This window comes from Anoplophora glabripennis, unplaced genomic scaffold (genome assembly GCF_000390285.2).
Source record: "Anoplophora glabripennis isolate ALB-LARVAE unplaced genomic scaffold, Agla_2.0 scaffold33, whole genome shotgun sequence".
NCBI classification, from domain to species: Eukaryota; Metazoa; Arthropoda; class Insecta; order Coleoptera; family Cerambycidae; genus Anoplophora; species Anoplophora glabripennis.
The window spans coordinates 924,380-941,123 of NW_019416463.1; the positions used below are offsets into that span (position 1 = coordinate 924,380).

The 16,744-nt window shown below is 32.8% G+C and overlaps 2 protein-coding genes across 2 annotated transcripts; one reads left to right on the forward strand and one right to left on the reverse strand.

Annotated features, from left to right (window-relative positions):
* The first annotated feature begins 1,642 nt into the window (after positions 1-1,642).
* Positions 1,643-5,085, forward strand: LOC108912834 (hexamerin). Its single transcript, XM_018718230.1, has 5 exons — positions 1,643-1,740; positions 2,833-2,966; positions 3,023-3,874; positions 3,930-4,702; positions 4,760-5,085. Exons 1-5 carry the CDS (start codon positions 1,659-1,661, stop codon positions 5,034-5,036), a joined length of 2,118 nt encoding a protein of 705 aa, XP_018573746.1. The 5' UTR covers positions 1,643-1,658; the 3' UTR covers positions 5,037-5,085.
* A 2,260-nt stretch (positions 5,086-7,345) lies between these two features.
* Positions 7,346-10,730, reverse strand: LOC108912793 (allergen Cr-PI). The gene is made up of 5 exons (XM_018718180.1): positions 10,622-10,730; positions 9,580-9,713; positions 8,641-9,492; positions 7,780-8,561; positions 7,346-7,722 (listed from the first exon to the last, which is right to left on the reverse strand). The coding sequence occupies exons 1-5, from the start codon at positions 10,698-10,700 to the stop codon at positions 7,419-7,421; spliced, it is 2,151 nt and encodes a 716-aa protein (XP_018573696.1). The 5' UTR covers positions 10,701-10,730; the 3' UTR covers positions 7,346-7,418.
* Between the last annotated feature and the right edge of the window lie 6,014 nt (positions 10,731-16,744).

The window sequence follows — 16,744 nt, forward strand, 5'->3', positions numbered from 1 at the left end:
ATAATTTTATTTTAAATAATAATTTACGGAAAAATTTAGCTTTTCTGATACTACTATTAGTTATGGTGTAGATTTTCTTTTAAGAAAACTGAAATTAATGAACAAAATCCACGTTAAAATAAAAACTTATTTTAACTATCAGTAATTTAGAATATCAAAAAATATTTCCTAAAATGTTTGTGTGTAGAGTCCAGTCAAAAATTCTGCAGCCTTTTAAAATTATTTTTGAAATAGTGTAATGAACTACACTACGAAGTTGACCTTTGCAAGTTGGCTTTCTAATTTAGTTGATTAGTTGCTATAATTAACAAATAAATATTTTTTTTGGTGCAAAATCAAAATTATTCCTCTATATAAGTCAGTCAACTTTGCTATTTTTTAGAGGTCAGCGATTTTAATGATTATTTTAAAAATGGAAAGTTTTGATCACTACTATTGAGAGACATTTTTGTAGAAATATTGTCACAATTTTATTTAAAATATTGCATTAAAAACAACAAACTATTTCAATTTTTTAGACAATTCAGATTTATTATTCATATATAAACACGCAAATAAATGTACGTTTGATTCAATATATTTTTTCAAAACAACGCTTTTGAATACGTGTAAAAAGTTGCAATGCCAAAGTATAAGAACAATAAGTTCTATTTTATTTGAAGTTAAAGCAAAATTATGACATGGTAAAATATTTTATGTTTGATACAATATAACAATAATTAATAATATTAATTATTTTTTCTTTAATTTTTTAATTTAATATAATTGAATTAATAAGAGTAAACAGTATGCAACGGAATCGACCAAAGCAAAACAAATTCCTAGCGTATCAGGAAGTCTAGAAAGAAGTGATTAATCTGTAGTTCATACAAATTGTATAAAACTACCTTGTTTGAAAAATGCTTTATTTACAGGGTGTCCGCAAAACTCACCAACAACGTTTGTCTGTCTGAAGAATAATTTTCTGTAGGTGATTTTCTCAAGAGACATTTTTTTTAATAAAACGGCCTTTTTTAATAAAACGATCATGTTGTTGACCTTTTTAAAAAAATATGACCACTGTAAAAATTTTGTCCGCTAAAAGGGGGAAGTATTTGGAAAAAACTACCACCCGGTACATCGATTTGAATAAAGGTTTAAGAAATAATACGCCATAATAATCTAAATAAATGTGCCAAATTTTAACGCGATCGGAAAAAGGGATGTGAAATTATTAATTAAATTTTTATTTAACTTTTTTCCGTAGATCGTATTTATTTATCGTCGTGAATATTCAAACGTTGTCGGTGAAATTTGCGGACACCCTGTATATCAAAACAAATGTCTGAAAAATGGAAATCTAACTTTTTATTTTGTAGTTCAAATCCAGTATCCAAGGTATGAATCAAACAAAAGCTCTTTGATTAAAATGTGCATCTTTGGTTAAGAAAAGCGCTAGTCTGTTATGGCAAAAATTTAGAAAATTGGCAAACACTCCGATTTATTACTTGCAAAATTTTACGCGCCTATTCATGCGATGTAATCTCTTGGAATTGGAAATAACTCCGCCAACTTGATAAGAATGACGATAGGTCGCGGCGGGGGACAGAACTGCTTTTGTATAAAAGGGTGTGCGATTCTGTGGATTTTCATACTTGGTCGTTTGTGTAGAGTTGAGCATGAAGCTTGCTTTGGTACTTCTCGTAGCCGGCCTTTGCGCCCTTTCTGTCCACAGCGCAGCCACCAAGGAGCAGGTAGTTGGTAAGAAACTTTTTTAATTTTCATATTTAGTTTTTAATTTATTATTTTTATTTTTAATTTACATTCAAATTATTAATTTTAATTTTAGTGTAATTTCTACACAATTATTTTTAAAAAATATGAAGTTCTTGGAAAGTTTTTTTTTACTCGGATAGTCACATTTTTTGTTGTTTCAAAACCAATTTTTATTCAATCCTCTGATATGAGCAGATAAAATGTAATAAGTATATTGAAAAGACAAAAATTTTTTTATTACATGTCTGAAAAAATATATCTTGAACCATATCTAACATAGTTAACTTACAATAGTTACTTGAAGGCATAATATTTTTAATTACTGAAGGTAATCCAACTGTATGTACTTTAGAGTTATACGCCATATTAAAAAAAATAATAATAAAAATATTATTTCATAAAACAATTCTTCATCATTTACATAAACTTTTTGGAGACATAAAACGCCTACCCGAGATGTTGCATTCTTTATCTAAATCAAAATATGTACTCTTTCCTCGCCTATGCACTAAATGTGCATTTTGATATGGAGCAAGTGGGCTATCGTTTTGTGATATATTTTCCTTGATCTTAAAAGCGCATATTGGCAAATACCAGTCTGAAACTAAGTTATATTAATTATATGATGTGATAGATAAGTGTACCAACACTTTGCTATAAATTAACGGATTAAACAACTTTTACAGAGAAATGATTTACTTGTGCTACACATGGTGTATAAACCTTAAAAAATTTCAATGTCATTGCATATATTTATATTCTCTCAGTTCTATCTCTAGTATAGTTTTAGTTTATATTTTACATTAATTTGTAAACATTTTTGTCAAGGATCGTTTGCTTTATGTTTCAAAAAATCAATATTTTCTTCTACAACTAGAATACATGCACATATTTAGCTTGAGAATTACTAATTATCCAATATTGTAATACTGATTAATACATTTTTTCACAATATTAAACTAAATTACACAATCTAAGTAATTAATCAATGATTTTTTGTTTTCGGGTTGATTTGGTAACACTAAAATTATAATTAACGCTTTGAACGTAAATCATATGTTCTATGTCTTCTTTTAGCTGATAAAGCGTTTCTGAAGATCCAAAAAGATGTACTACAGATTCTGGAAAACTTAAATCAACCCAGTTTTCACGAACAATACGTCCAAATCGGTAATAGTTACAACATATCTCAAAACGCTGCCAACTACAAGGTAAGTTCGTTAAATAAAATAATAATTCAGTTTATAAATAGTAATGTTGGTTTCAGAAAGAAGGCATTGTACAGGAATTCTTGCAATACTACAATTATGGCAACCTGTTGCCTAGAGGCCAATTATTCTCCGTGTTCTACAAGGAACAGCTACTACAAGCCATCGCCTTGTTCAAACTGTTCTACTTCGCCAACAACTACGAGACATTCTACAACACAGCCGTGTGGGCACGCCAAAACGTCAACGAAGGACTTTTCTTGTATTCCTTCGTGGTCGCCGTTGTCCACCGTCCAGACACCAGAAACATAGTACTCCCGCCAATCTATGAAATCTACCCATATTACTTCTTCCCATCTGAAGTTATCCAACAAGCTTATGTCTACAAGCAACAGTACGGAGGACAAAGCGTACAGAGCGGTGGATTTAACGGTTACACAATCAATGCCAACTACTCTGGGTACTACCTCAATTTGAACCAAGAACAGTATCTGTCTTACTACCTCGAAGATGTTGGTATCAGCTCCTACTACTTCTACTACAATGTCTACTATCCCTTCTGGTTCAGCAGCGAAGAGTATGGATTCAAAAACGTAAACCGTGGTGAGCAATACTACTTCTTCTACCAGCAACTTCTGGCTCGTTACTATTTGGAACGCCTCTCCAACGGTTTGGGCGATATACCATACCTCGACTGGAACGTTCCAGTAGAGACGCCGTTCTACCCATCCTTGGAATACCCGAATGGCCTGGAATTCCCTTCAAGGCCTGCATATGCTAACCTATACGAATACTTCTACAACTATGGACAGAGCTGGACTACTAGAGGTGCATACGGATACAGCTACAGCCTCATACAGGACTACGAGAGACGCATCAGCGACGCCATTGACTCAGGATACGTATATAGTGTAAGTTAAGTGTAAAACTACGTAATCTTATATAAAATTGTTAATTTTCTTGTAGCCTGAAGGAAGAGTAAATCTTTACTCAGAAGAAGGTCTTAACATCCTCGGAAACCTTATCCAGGCTAACCCAGACTCTCCCAACTACAAGTACTACGGTGCTGTCTGGTTGTATGGAAGTCATCTCCTTGGGTACTCTTACCAACCACTGAGCAATAATCAAATTGCCCCATCTGCTTTGGAACAATTTGAAACAGCCCTGCGCGACCCAGCCTTCTACCAACTCTACAAAAGAATTATCTTGGATTTCCAGAGATATTTCTACTACCAACAACCATATGGAGCAAAGGAGTTGTTCTATCAAGGTGTTGAGGTCACAAACTTCTCCAGTGACAGTTTGATTACATACAACGATCCCTTCTATGTCAACATCAGCAATGCTGTATACTACTCTCCCCAAGAGCAACAAAACAACAACTTTAATGTTCGTGTGCGTCAATATCGTCTTAACAATAGACCTTTCACTTATAGAATCACAGTACAATCTGAGAAGCAAACCAAAAGCGTTGTAAAAGTGTTCTTTGGTCCAAAATTCGACCAGTATGGAAGATACATCAACATCACCCAGAACCGGCTTAACTTTGTCTTGCTGGACTACTTCGTATACCAATTGAATGCTGGAGATAACATTATTAGTCGCAATTCATATGATAGTCCACTTTTCGCTCCTGACTCCACCTCATACCTTGACCTCTACAGACAGGTATTAGGTGCCTTAGGAGGACAACAGAGCTTCTCCTACACCAAGCAGAACTACTTCTACTTCCCACAAAGGTAAGACTTCGAACATATGTACTTTTAAAAGTTGTTACTAAATTCTTTTCCGTTCAGGTACATCTTGCCAAAAGGTAGTGCACAAGGTACCCCTTACCAGTTCTACGTCATTGTCTACCCATACCAACCCAGGCAGAGTCAACTGAGTAAGGAATACGAAAGCTATTACTATCCATTCGAAGGGCAGCAGCAGTTCTACGACAGCTACTCCCTTGGTTATCCGTTCGATAGATTTATCTCCAACGAGCAGTTCTTCTACGACGTTCCAAATTCTTACTTCTATGAAGCAAATGTTTACTTTAGAGATAACATTAACGCTGTACCACAACAGTAGATTTATATCTCATACGAAATTGTAAATATATTGATACCATAGAAATGTACATACGATTTTTTAATTTACTTAATTCCCTTCCTCCACTTAGTTGTGAAGAAAGTTAAAGATATATGAAATAATACTTATTGATTTTGTAGACAGTTTTGTACTTCTGAAGAGGCAGCATATTTTAACACATGTTCATATTTATCTTCAAATTACTATCACATACTACCAAATTCAATGTTAAATTATGTTCGATCTGTATATTGAAAATAAAAGTGATGTAGAGATATTGGATAGGTTGTTTGAAGTTACCAAATTTAGAAATGTATAGTGGTCATACTTACTGGTCACAAACGTAGCAGGATGGAAGTCATTTTCAGTAGCCAAAGCTTATATAGAACTTAGTAGCGAGAAAAGTTGAAGTATCGAAGGAAATACCCAGTGAAGAAACAGAAAATTCTTGCAGTTCTACGTCTTGTATATTCGTTATACGAAAAACAATCTGTTTCAAGTAGAAACATTTTGGCAATGCTAATTGTACTGTTAAAGTTCGTGTTGATTCAAGATGAAATGAGTTGTATATCAATAAATAACAATAAACAAATTAATGTTCTTTATCCATAAGTTGTGAAAAACCCATTTTACGATGTGCTATAGAAAAACAACATAGATTTATTAGAAAACTTTAATACCATGTATCTCGGAAACACAGCGTTTTCGTACATATCTCTAGTCTAGAGCTAAAGAGATGAAAATATATTCATCTCTAGACATGAGCAAGAATTTCACGTTAATGATTTTCTTAATTAAAATATTAAATTGACGTCTTATTAATTAATTTAATTTCAGTGGAACACTTACTAAAATATTTAATAAATTGAAATTGAAATTGTTACTATATTATTATTTCATTTAACAAAACAATTGTCAAGTATAATATGGACCTAACTCTAGTTTTTATAAGGAATGGGAAAGTTAAGAAAGTATATTGTAACTTCTTCACTTTACTATGTAAAACTGCAACAATACTATTCGAACTGCAATAAAATCATATATTACACATTGTCTAACTGCAGTCTTCACAATAAAATTATTATAACATAACGAGACATGCAATTTTGTAATATTATATCCGACATTTTTAAAACATATCATAAAAGAGACATACTTATATTCTCAATCTCCTTTCTACTAATTGTATTGCTAGAAATTTGTTAAAATATGCAATAAAATTACTTATCGTAATATTTTTTCGAATATGACAAGACGAACCAAGTAAAGACGAAATTTTAACAATAATTATAAAATTACTATTATTTAGAGAGATACTCAAACTTAACCAATATTCGAAGAAGTGTTTATCTTACTAGACAACGATGTCTTGAATTAAACTTATTTTGGCATCTAAACATCTATACTAATAAGATTGCACAGTTTTTGAAACTAGAACATCTTGAAACATATACAGGCCATTCATTCCGAAGAACATCGGTAACGTTTCTGGCTAGTACAGGAGTTGATGTATCAGCAATCCAGACATGGTGGGTGGAAATCAGTGTCAATTGCAGAAAGTTACGTTGCTGACAGTTTAAGTATACATATTAAAATATTCAGTCAAAGATAACCTAACATAACAAAGATAAAAGAGAAAATTTATTTTTAGCACCTAATAAAATTAATTAAATTGCAATTGCAATTGCAATTTTTTAGAATACGTAAAATTATTAAAATTTGAGAATTTTTTTTTCTGTTTAATAACTAATGCCATTTGGTTATATGAAAGTATTTATTTGTGGCATTTCTAAAGCTGTTTTTATCTTTTTCTTGTGTATTTTGTAATTAAATAACCTCTTTGCCACAACGGTCAGTTAGAGATTGTTTTTAACAAACTAATTTTTATCTACCTTGCAATCTCACAACGAGAAATAAGATAAATAGCTTGGATTGCAGGTTTTCCTGGCAGTTGCCAATGGTTGAACGATTTCCAGCCTGATTGCCACGTCATCAGTTTAGACTTCTAATATTTTAAGAACTCTAAAACTAAGTTTCTTTTGAATCCTCGTACAAAAGCGTATATAAAATTTTTGCAGTATGTGCATCTTGATTACACTGAAAATGTCTACCAATCAAGTAGATAAACACTCACTAAACTTTTCATAAGGTTGTTAACTTTTTAAAAGATTTGAATTCTGAGAACGAAAGCAATGAATGGAATTTGCTTTATTATTAGTTTTAATTTCATTTTTGTTACTGAAATTGAAAAAAAATGGAATATCGCTAAGGAATCACCACATCACCGTATGAGTTTTGAAGGAAGCAAATAATATAACTTTTTTATTGCAAACAATATATTTGTAAAAATATAAAACTTTTTACATAGTCTTATGGATCAGTCTAATGTTCATGATGGAGATGATGATGGATATTGTCGTCATCACTGTGCTTGTGATATATTTTGGTTTCGTAGAAATAAGAGTTGGGTATGTGGTACCACATCTTCTCGTACTTGATGTTACGGTCAAGTGGATACCCAAGGGCATATCCATCTATGTACAGCCCTCCAGTTCCGACCTTAGGGTAGTTGAAACGATGATCCTGTTCATGGTGTTCTTGTTGTCCGTGGTATGGCACGTAAGGGTAGACGATAACGTAGAACTGGAAGGTCATACCATCTTGGGTACCTTTAGGTAACATGAATCTATAACAAAAGAGTTAGTAGAGTTGTGTGAATCGTATAATCTTAATTGATTGTTACCTTTGTGGGAAGTAGAAGTAGTTCTGTCTTCCATCGACGTAGTAATCTGTTTGTCCATTGCCAGCACCCAAAATTTGCTTGTACAGATCATAATAAGAAGTACGATCAGGTCCGTAGAAGTAACTACTTTGGGAGTTGCGTGTAATGACGTTTTCTCCAGTTTTGAGATCGTAGACGAAGTGGTCGAATTGTAACATATTCAGTCTGTTCTCGGTGATGTTAATGTGACGTCCGTACTGGTCATATTTTGGCCCAATGAAGATTTTAACCACAGCTTTGGTTTCTTTATCGGATTTAACAACGACTTTGTAGTTGAAAGGTTTGTGGTTAAGGCGGTACTGCTCAACACGGAAGTGTGGATGTTTGTTGCTGTCTAGTTCTTCAGAAGTATAATATACAGCGTTGGTGATATCTGAGTAGAACTTCTCGAAGTATGTAAGGAGACGTTCGAATTCAACATTTACCACCTTAATTCCTTGGAAAGTCAAATCATGTTCAGTGTAAGCAGGAAGACGGAGCTTGTATCTTTGGAATTTCAGGACTATTTTCTTGTACAACTGATAGAAGACTGGGTCTCTCATTGAAGTCTCAAAGTGTTCTAAAGCTGATGGTGCGACATGGTGTTTGTCTAAAGCTTGGTAGGAATATCCAAGAAGGTGACGAGCATAGTACCAAATGGGTCTATAGAACTCTTGGTAAGGAGAATCTTGATTACCTTCGATTAGATTACCAAGCACATTCATGCCTTCTTTGGTGAACAAGGCGACTTTCTTGCCTTCATTCTAGAACAAAGCAAAACAAATGAATAACTGTTTGGTGAATATAATCATATTAAAACAGTTTCAATAATTTTTTACTTACAGTATAAGCGTAGCCAAAATCAATTACGTCATTAATGCGCCTTTCAGCATCTTTGACGTTTGATGGGCTGTATCCGTATTGATCTCTGGTTGTCCAGCTTTGTCCGTAGTTGTAGAAGTATTCATGAAGGTCAGCAAACTTAGGCCTGGAAGGAAATTCGAGCCCGTTGGGGTACTCAAGGGATGGATAATACGGAGTTTCAACAGGTACATCCCAATTGAAGAAAGCAGTTTCACCAAGTCCATTGCTAAGACGTTCTAAATAGTAACGCGCCAGTATTTGCTGGTGCATATAGTAGAACAGTTCACCACGGTTGTCGTTCTTGAGTCCGTACTCTTCACCAGACATCCAGAATGGATAGTACAGGTGGTAGTAGTAGTAGAAAGCGTTGAGACCTACGTCTTCAAGATAATAGGACATGGATTGTTCTGGATGAAGGTTCAGGTAGTGACCGGAATAGTTAGCAACGATGGTGTAATCGTAATCCCCATGTTTTTCGCGATGTTGCTGGTCGTAGTGTTGCTGTTTATATACCTGAGCTTGATGGATGACCTCAGTGTTGTAGAAGTAGTGAGGATAGACCTCGTAGATTGGAGGAAGGATGATTCCGTATGTATCGGGACGGTGTACCACTGCTACCGAAAGAGAGTAAAGGAACATACCCTCGTTGACGTGCTGACGGGCCCAGACTGCGGTTTTGTAGAAGGTTTGATAATCCTTGGCGTAGTAGAACATCTGGAAGAGGGCTATGGCTTGCTCCATATGGTCCTGGTACATTATGGAGAAGATTTCACCTTTTGGAAGCATTCCGTATTTCCAGTACTGGGTGAACTTCTTGACCACATCCGCTTTCTAAAAATGTAAAATTTGGAACTGGCAGTTTAATGAAGAAAATCTACTGGAGAAAAGAAGAGCTCAATGAATTATGATGTGACTTACTGTGTACTGATCCACATGGTCTTCAATATGGTAAGATTTAGCAATCTCTATGTGTTCATGATAATGGCTTGGTTGGTTGATGTGATCAACTAAATGCCAAATTTGCTTCTGCTTTTGAATGTATTCTTGGTCAACTAGAAATAAAAGTTATATACAATCCAGGCTATAAAAGGACTTTGAAAGAAACGTTATTATATGGAACTGTACAGGGTGTTTTGGAAAAATTATTATAAATTTGGGAACCGATAAAACTTCCTGTGACTCATGAACAGTCATATTTTGGTTTTTGAGTTATTGGGCGCCATAAGAAATTTTTTAAAACTAAGTCATATCATTATTGTATCACTTACGAAAAACAGCGTAATGTATTCACAATTTGTACAGGTAAGTACCAAGGGTTCTAAATGCATTAGTTTTGTTATTTTTGGACCATTTGAGAGAGATCACTAGCTATTACCTTACCCAGTGATATTCTATGAAATTTCTCACAATTTATGATATAATTCTTACGATGTACAAGTACGTACCTTAAAATGTAAAATTTTATTTTCTCCCCTGTTGGAATTGCTGAAAACGGACAGTTTTTGGGAAAAAATTAGGTATACATATAACCACATAAAGGGTGCCCGGAAACGAATAGGTCATGCTTCAAAAATAGTTTCCTTGGATGGAAATTTTACATTACAATATTTGATATACATGGTAATAAACCTAACCTCAAAAAAACTTTGTGCACAAATATAGATTGTGTAAGCAATAGAAGTATTGTAAATTATTTTTTTTTAATTAAAAAATTTTAAAGTAACCTCCGAATTTCTTAAAATAGTTGAAATTCATTAAAAAATATTATTAGCTACAGGAGCATAGGAATATAATTCCTTTAAGTTTGCTTTGAACAAAAGAATTTAAGAAAATAAAACGAATTGCTTTTTTCCAAAAAGGCTTAAAAACCTGTTTGAAAAACTAGCGAAGTGCAGCATTTACTTTCCTGTAGTAGCTTAGACAGCGCACATAAAAAAACAAATAGAACGGCAGGGCTTACCTTTGACTTTGTGCGCTTGCAAAACAGCAGAGTAGGCCAGGGTGCAGAGACCCGCCAGCAGGATAAGCGAGAACTTCATGTTTGCCACTACAAACCCAGTCTGATTTTGGACCCCGACGCGTTGCTTTTTATACAAATACATATCGACCCCTCTACCCGATATTTTGTTTATTGTTCTATAATATCGCATCAAAAGGATACGATACATTGTGTAATTAATAGATGATAAGGGTATGGTGACAGCTGATGGAAAAATTCGTAAATATTTGCCTCTGGAATCGTAGTATTTGTTTATGAAAACATGTTTTGTATAAAAAGAGAATAATTACCTTCTATCGACGCAGGCGTGACGTTTTTTGTGATACTGAAGTTAACCTTTTCTTACGAAGGTGGAGGGTTATATTTACCTCGTTGTATTTGAAGAAAGAGCGGTACTGCAGATACAGCTACAAAAAACTTGAAATAGGCAATTTCAGGCACTATTTTAATTTTGTATCCTATTCCAAAATAATGTAGTTTCATAAGAAGAGTTGGAAATTAATAAACTACTTATTTTAAAAGAATATATTGTTATCATTGATGCACATCTAGATTCAATAATCAAAAACTCTATTTGAAAAATAAACATTAAATGTATTTTTTGTCCGATTTTTATATTAATATGTTATATTACAATTTTTTATTCAAAGGATTACGTTTTTATAGAGTATTCACCTACAAAAAATCACTTAGGAGCAATTTATTTGGCACTATTAATTTTCAATGAATGTAAATTAAATAAAATATTGACTTGATAACAATTTAATGTTAATTTATTTATATCCGTACTTTTACTACATTCGAGCAAGATAAAGGTTTCCAATCTGAATCGTATTTTTTTTTAAACATGACGGCTTAACCGCTTGTCTATATGGGGCGTTCCCTTTAAACTTGTGTGGCAATATTTTACCGTCACATCTGACATTTTACGGGTTTTGTACAAAAATGCTTTCCTGGTAGATTGGCATTTTCAAAATGGGACTAATCGTCAAACTCTTATAGCAGACCCCGTATGCATTTTTTATTATCTTGTTTCTATTAAAAGAGTTGCATTTACATTACAATAGAAAAATCGATTCATCCTAGTTAATAAATCTTACGAAACGTCTACTACCTACTTACGAATAGTTAGATTGAATGGATTTAAGAAAATTAAAAATGATATTATTTTTTTTAAATTTTGAAAACCCTGCAGCTCGGAAACGGAGGCCTTAAGAGCCCACATGTGTGTAACAAAATTTATTTAATTTTTGCCACAGAATGGGCCTCTGGTTTTTCTGTACGCCATTAATGAACACTGCATAGGTGCCCGCAATGAAATCGGTTGAATTTTTATAAAAGTTGTAAAGCATACAATTCTACATAAAAATGGCCTCTTGACTTTTTCTTGTACTACTAAAATTAACAGAGTTAGGGAGGCGGGAATTAAGGGAAAATTTCAGTAATTTAAAAAAATCATAACAAGCAGAAAAATGAATGAATTTTGTAATTTTATTTTTCAATCTACTCTAAAAAATGTAAACTTTCTTTTCAGAGAAATAGATATAATTTTTAATTTTTAATACGAAAGTTATAACAATTTCAAATTTTTAATTGTTAATTTTAATGATGTAACAAAACTAAACAATTTTTTTCTATACTATTCGATTGATTATTTAAAATAATGAAAAGTTGCCTTCGAATTTTTTTTACGTTTGTTTTTTAGACAGATACAAATTTATTTACCTTTTTATATTTTGAATTTTATTTAGCTCCTAGGACACTGCCAGGGCAAAGATAAAAAATCACGTTCGCTTTGTCGCACTCATGGTTCCGAAGTTGTGGACAACTCGTATGCTTATGACAAAGATAGATTATTTAGTTCGCTATTGTCAATGCGCGTGCGTCAGTAAACCTGTGTTTCTTTAAATTATTGTATGCTCAATATCCATTGTTAATCTCAAAAAGGTAAATACATATTAATAACGACTAATATTTTTTGTTTTAGCCTAAAATGGATGCAAACTAACCCTCATGTTCACCCCCAAAAATAATATTTCCGTGATAACTCGTTTTGTTTTTTCATTGTTGTCAAAATAATTATATAAGTTCATAACATTATGGGCCCGGAAATGCTTTTTTTCTGATAGATGTAAAATTTAAAAAATCCTGTTTTTCTAAATATTTTGAAAACGATTTAAGATATTACACTGAGCTTTGGTGTATAGTACAGTGGCAGTGTAATATCGTAAATCGTTTTCGAGATATTTAGAAAAAACCGGATATTAAATTTCTTTCGACATCTATCTCAGAAAGGAAACATTTCCGGACCCATAATGTCATGAACTTATTTACTTATTTTCAGTTCCAGAACACGTCCTTAAAATATTTCCCTTTCCTCCCGAAACTGTATAAGTTATAATAAAACTGTAGTTTACAATATTTTTTTTATTTTGTTGCTTTCATGACCTACCTACCTACTTTCTGCAGAATATGACACAAATTCTTATTTCAACGTATTAATTTTCTCAGGGACAAGAAAAATAATGTGGCAAGACAAAATTATTTCAAAACCTGTATACTCTTCTCTTTTTATAATGCATATACTTCAGGCCTGCAATTTTTTGTTATGTGTCGTTACACACGTGCCTGCACAAAAAAATATGACACGCCTCCCAAAATTCCTATTAATAGTCCACCGGATCGCCCCTTTAAAAGTAGTATGCCTTTTAGTTTGGAAACCTTTATCTTGCGTCGAGTATACATACAGGGTGTCGCGAGAGGTCATGAAAAAAATGAAGGGGTATATAGGAGAGCTCAAAATAGTAGTAGTACTTCATAAAAAAAATTTCCTATCGGGCTTCGTTATGGAGTTATTCGCCTTCAAAGAAAGAAATTTGAAAACAAATTCCAGTCATAACTTCTAAGTCGTTACCATGACAACAATGAAATTTGGACAATTGAAGTAACTCATGGTAAAGTTCATTTCCAAGTTTAAACTGATATTCAATATGCCTGGATTATACAAGAGGAGACGAAATTATTCATTTAAATTTAGACATCTTTGACAGCGTTGCCAAATTTGGCATTTTTCTTTCAAAGTTCCACTCTCCATTTGATAAAAAAAAGGTATCAATGTATCAATCGATAACTTGTACCGTTTTTGAGAAAATCGAATTTTATTAACAACATACATGACGTATTGTATCAAAAATGCGTTATCTTGGAAATTGAGATGACTATCAACAAGTATGTATAATTAACAGTTAGATATTTGTCATAAATCATTTTGACACCATTTGTTGATTCAATATCTTGGAGGATTTTGGCTATGAAGAGTTTGCAGATATTCATCTAATGTACGAACTTGAATAATGTAATGCTTCTGAAGCTGTTCTGATTTACGCCAACCGCTTTCCAAATAGAACAGAATTTGCATATGACCCTTTAAATGGGGATAAATACCTACATTTGCTGCAGGAACTCCTTAATACCACATTTCCCGATCGATGGATCGGTCGAGGTCCTTCTTCGTGGCTGCCTCAGTGTCCCGATCTTAATTCTATCGATTTTTGTCTTTGGGGGCATCTTAAAAGTCTTGTTTATCAAAGTCCTATAAATATAATATAATTATTAAATCGCATAATTACATACGCCGACATCATTAGAAATGACCACCGCATGTTATTTTGAGTACAACAGAGGTGTTTGAGCAAGAAAATGCATTGAAGTTCAAGATGCACATATTGAACATCTTACTTTCAGTTCTCTTTTTTCTTCCAATTTTATAGAAACCAAGATTTTTACAAAAAAGTTAGTATCACATTTTTGATACAATAAATGTATGTTGTTAATAAAATTCGATTTTGTCAAAAACGGTACAAGATATGGATTGATACATGGTATACCTTTTTTTTTTAACAAAGTGAGAGAGCAATCGAATTATGACAGAAAAATGTCAAATTTGGCAACACTGTCAAAGATGTATAAACTTAAACGGATAATTTCGTCTGCTCCTGTATAATTCAGGCTTATTGAATATCAGTTTAAACTTGGAAATTAACATTGCCATGAGTTACTTAAATTGTCTAAATTTCATTGTTGTCGTGGTAACGACATAGATAATTGAATTTGTTTTTCAAACTTCCTTCTTTGAAGGCGAATAATTCCTCAATGAAGCCCGATAGGAAACATTTTTTTATGAAGTACTACAACTATTTTGAGCTCCTCTGTACACCACTTCATTTTTAACATGACCCTTCAGAACACCCTGTATATCATTTTTCAAATAAATTAATAATAATTATATGAAAATTAAAATTGTTTGACATCGATTTCGTTAAACTTCAAAGTTTGGAAACAATCGTTGAATTAAATTTTAAATATATCTCCCTTACATTTTACCAAAATCATGTTAAATGTATTTATAATTGATTTTTGAATAATAAAATCTGCTAATTTCTCCAAAGAGGTACCTAACCTTTAACTGTAAGACCGCCTTGAATATTTTGATAAAGTTTTATCGTAGTTTTACAAATAAGTGATACTAATATTTGACACTGAAACCGGTATTTTACTATATTACAACGGGCTAGCCCCAACACACATTTTCCCAAAATTTTGACAACATATCGTACCGTTGAACAGAAAATTATTTAATGCATTTAGTTTATTTAACTTTGCTAGTCCAAAAACCTATGAAATTGTTTAAGGGAAATAAGTTAGTGAATAAAAATAAACATTTACTAGGCAAGTGTTCAAAATGAGCTAAATGTACGACTATGCACCACCTGCTTTATGGACACCTAGGTTGCCTGACCTAAATCTATCAAACTTATTTCTATGGGTTCATCCAAAAGAATTTATTTATTCCATTCGATAGAAAGAAAGGGTGGGCCGATTTCGAGTACTTGCCGATTTATTTTTTTCAATCCGTGTAGATTTTTTTTTAATTTTAGACATGCTGCTCTTAAACTATGACATATATATCCAAAGGTTTTTGAACTTTGACATATTTGAATTAATTAAGTATATAAAAAACTTCGTAAAACAAAAAAATAATTCTAGTAGCTGAACGTTGACAAAATCGATTTATCTCAAAAAACGTTTATGCTATCGAAATAAATGAAATGTACAAATTTTAAAGGAAAATGTTCAGAACATCTAAGAATAATATGTTTAGTTTGATGGCATACAAATTGGTCAATATTTTGTAAAATTATATGTTTGGGCCTCTCCGTTTCTGGACACCTTGTAGAGTAAAAAAACAATTTTTACATTAAATAATACTTTTTCTATGCCAAAGCCTTATCAAAAGGTGGTTTCAAAATTAGAACCCAAAACGAATATCTCTAAGTATAGTCTTTCCGATCTCAATTGAAGAACCGAGAGGTTGGCAGTATGTACCCTGTTCGGTCTATGGCGCAGCAAATCGGCATTGAATTATTTGAAAAACTTGTTCCCATATTTATTTAACCATACTCATATACAGGTCTGGTCAAACTATAGGTGGAGGTGGTAGAAATGTATACGCCTAGTTGAAGAATGCGCGCGCGGGCAAACAGCATACACAGAGAGCGGAACTGGGCGACTGGGTAATAAATCTCAGCTGTTGACAAGTGGTTGACAAATTGCCTAACACTGCAGTGCAGCAATGCGGAATTTGGTGTGATTCAAGTAATTTTAATTTATTATAAACACCTTCTATTAATCATTCATATTACAATTCGTGAAAGGGAGAAATAAGATGGATATTTTGTAGAGAGATTTTCGAAATGTTAAAATCTTGACCGGGGTGCTAAATTGATGTTCCTGGATTCTCAGCAATACTCTCACGAACTTACTTACTGTTGAAGGACGGCGAGAGTTTTTTTTTTTTTCGTTGGCCACACTTTATCACGAAATAGCGCAAATATTGCTTGAATTTTGGGACACCAGCTATTTATTTATTGTTTTAGTTTATTATTTTAAAAGTGTTCTATACATTATTAAGCGAATATTTTTCTATAATACTTCTTTCGTTAATTTTCTTCCTTCAAATATGTTCTTAAGTGTTGTAATAGAGCAAGAGAACATATTAATTTTTTAGTTAACTTTGATTGTATG

Excerpts from the sequence above, each read along its gene's own strand:
- LOC108912834 (XM_018718230.1), top strand. The coding sequence starts at position 1,659 with ATGAAGCTTGCTTTGGTACTTCTCGTAGCCGGCCTTTGCGCCCTTTCT. Across the intron at positions 1,741-2,832 it reads CACCAAGGAGCAGGTAGTTG|CTGATAAAGCGTTTCTGAAG; the intron begins GTAAGAAACTTT and ends GTCTTCTTTTAG. Across the intron at positions 3,875-3,929 it reads ACTCAGGATACGTATATAGT|CCTGAAGGAAGAGTAAATCT; the intron begins GTAAGTTAAGTG and ends ATTTTCTTGTAG.
- LOC108912793 (XM_018718180.1), bottom strand. The coding sequence starts at position 10,700 with ATGAAGTTCTCGCTTATCCTGCTGGCGGGTCTCTGCACCCTGGCCTAC. Across the intron at positions 8,562-8,640 it reads ATTTTGGCTACGCTTATACT|AATGAAGGCAAGAAAGTCGC; the intron begins GTAAGTAAAAAA and ends GCTTTGTTCTAG. Across the intron at positions 7,723-7,779 it reads TACTTCTACTTCCCACAAAG|ATTCATGTTACCTAAAGGTA; the intron begins GTAACAATCAAT and ends CTTTTGTTATAG.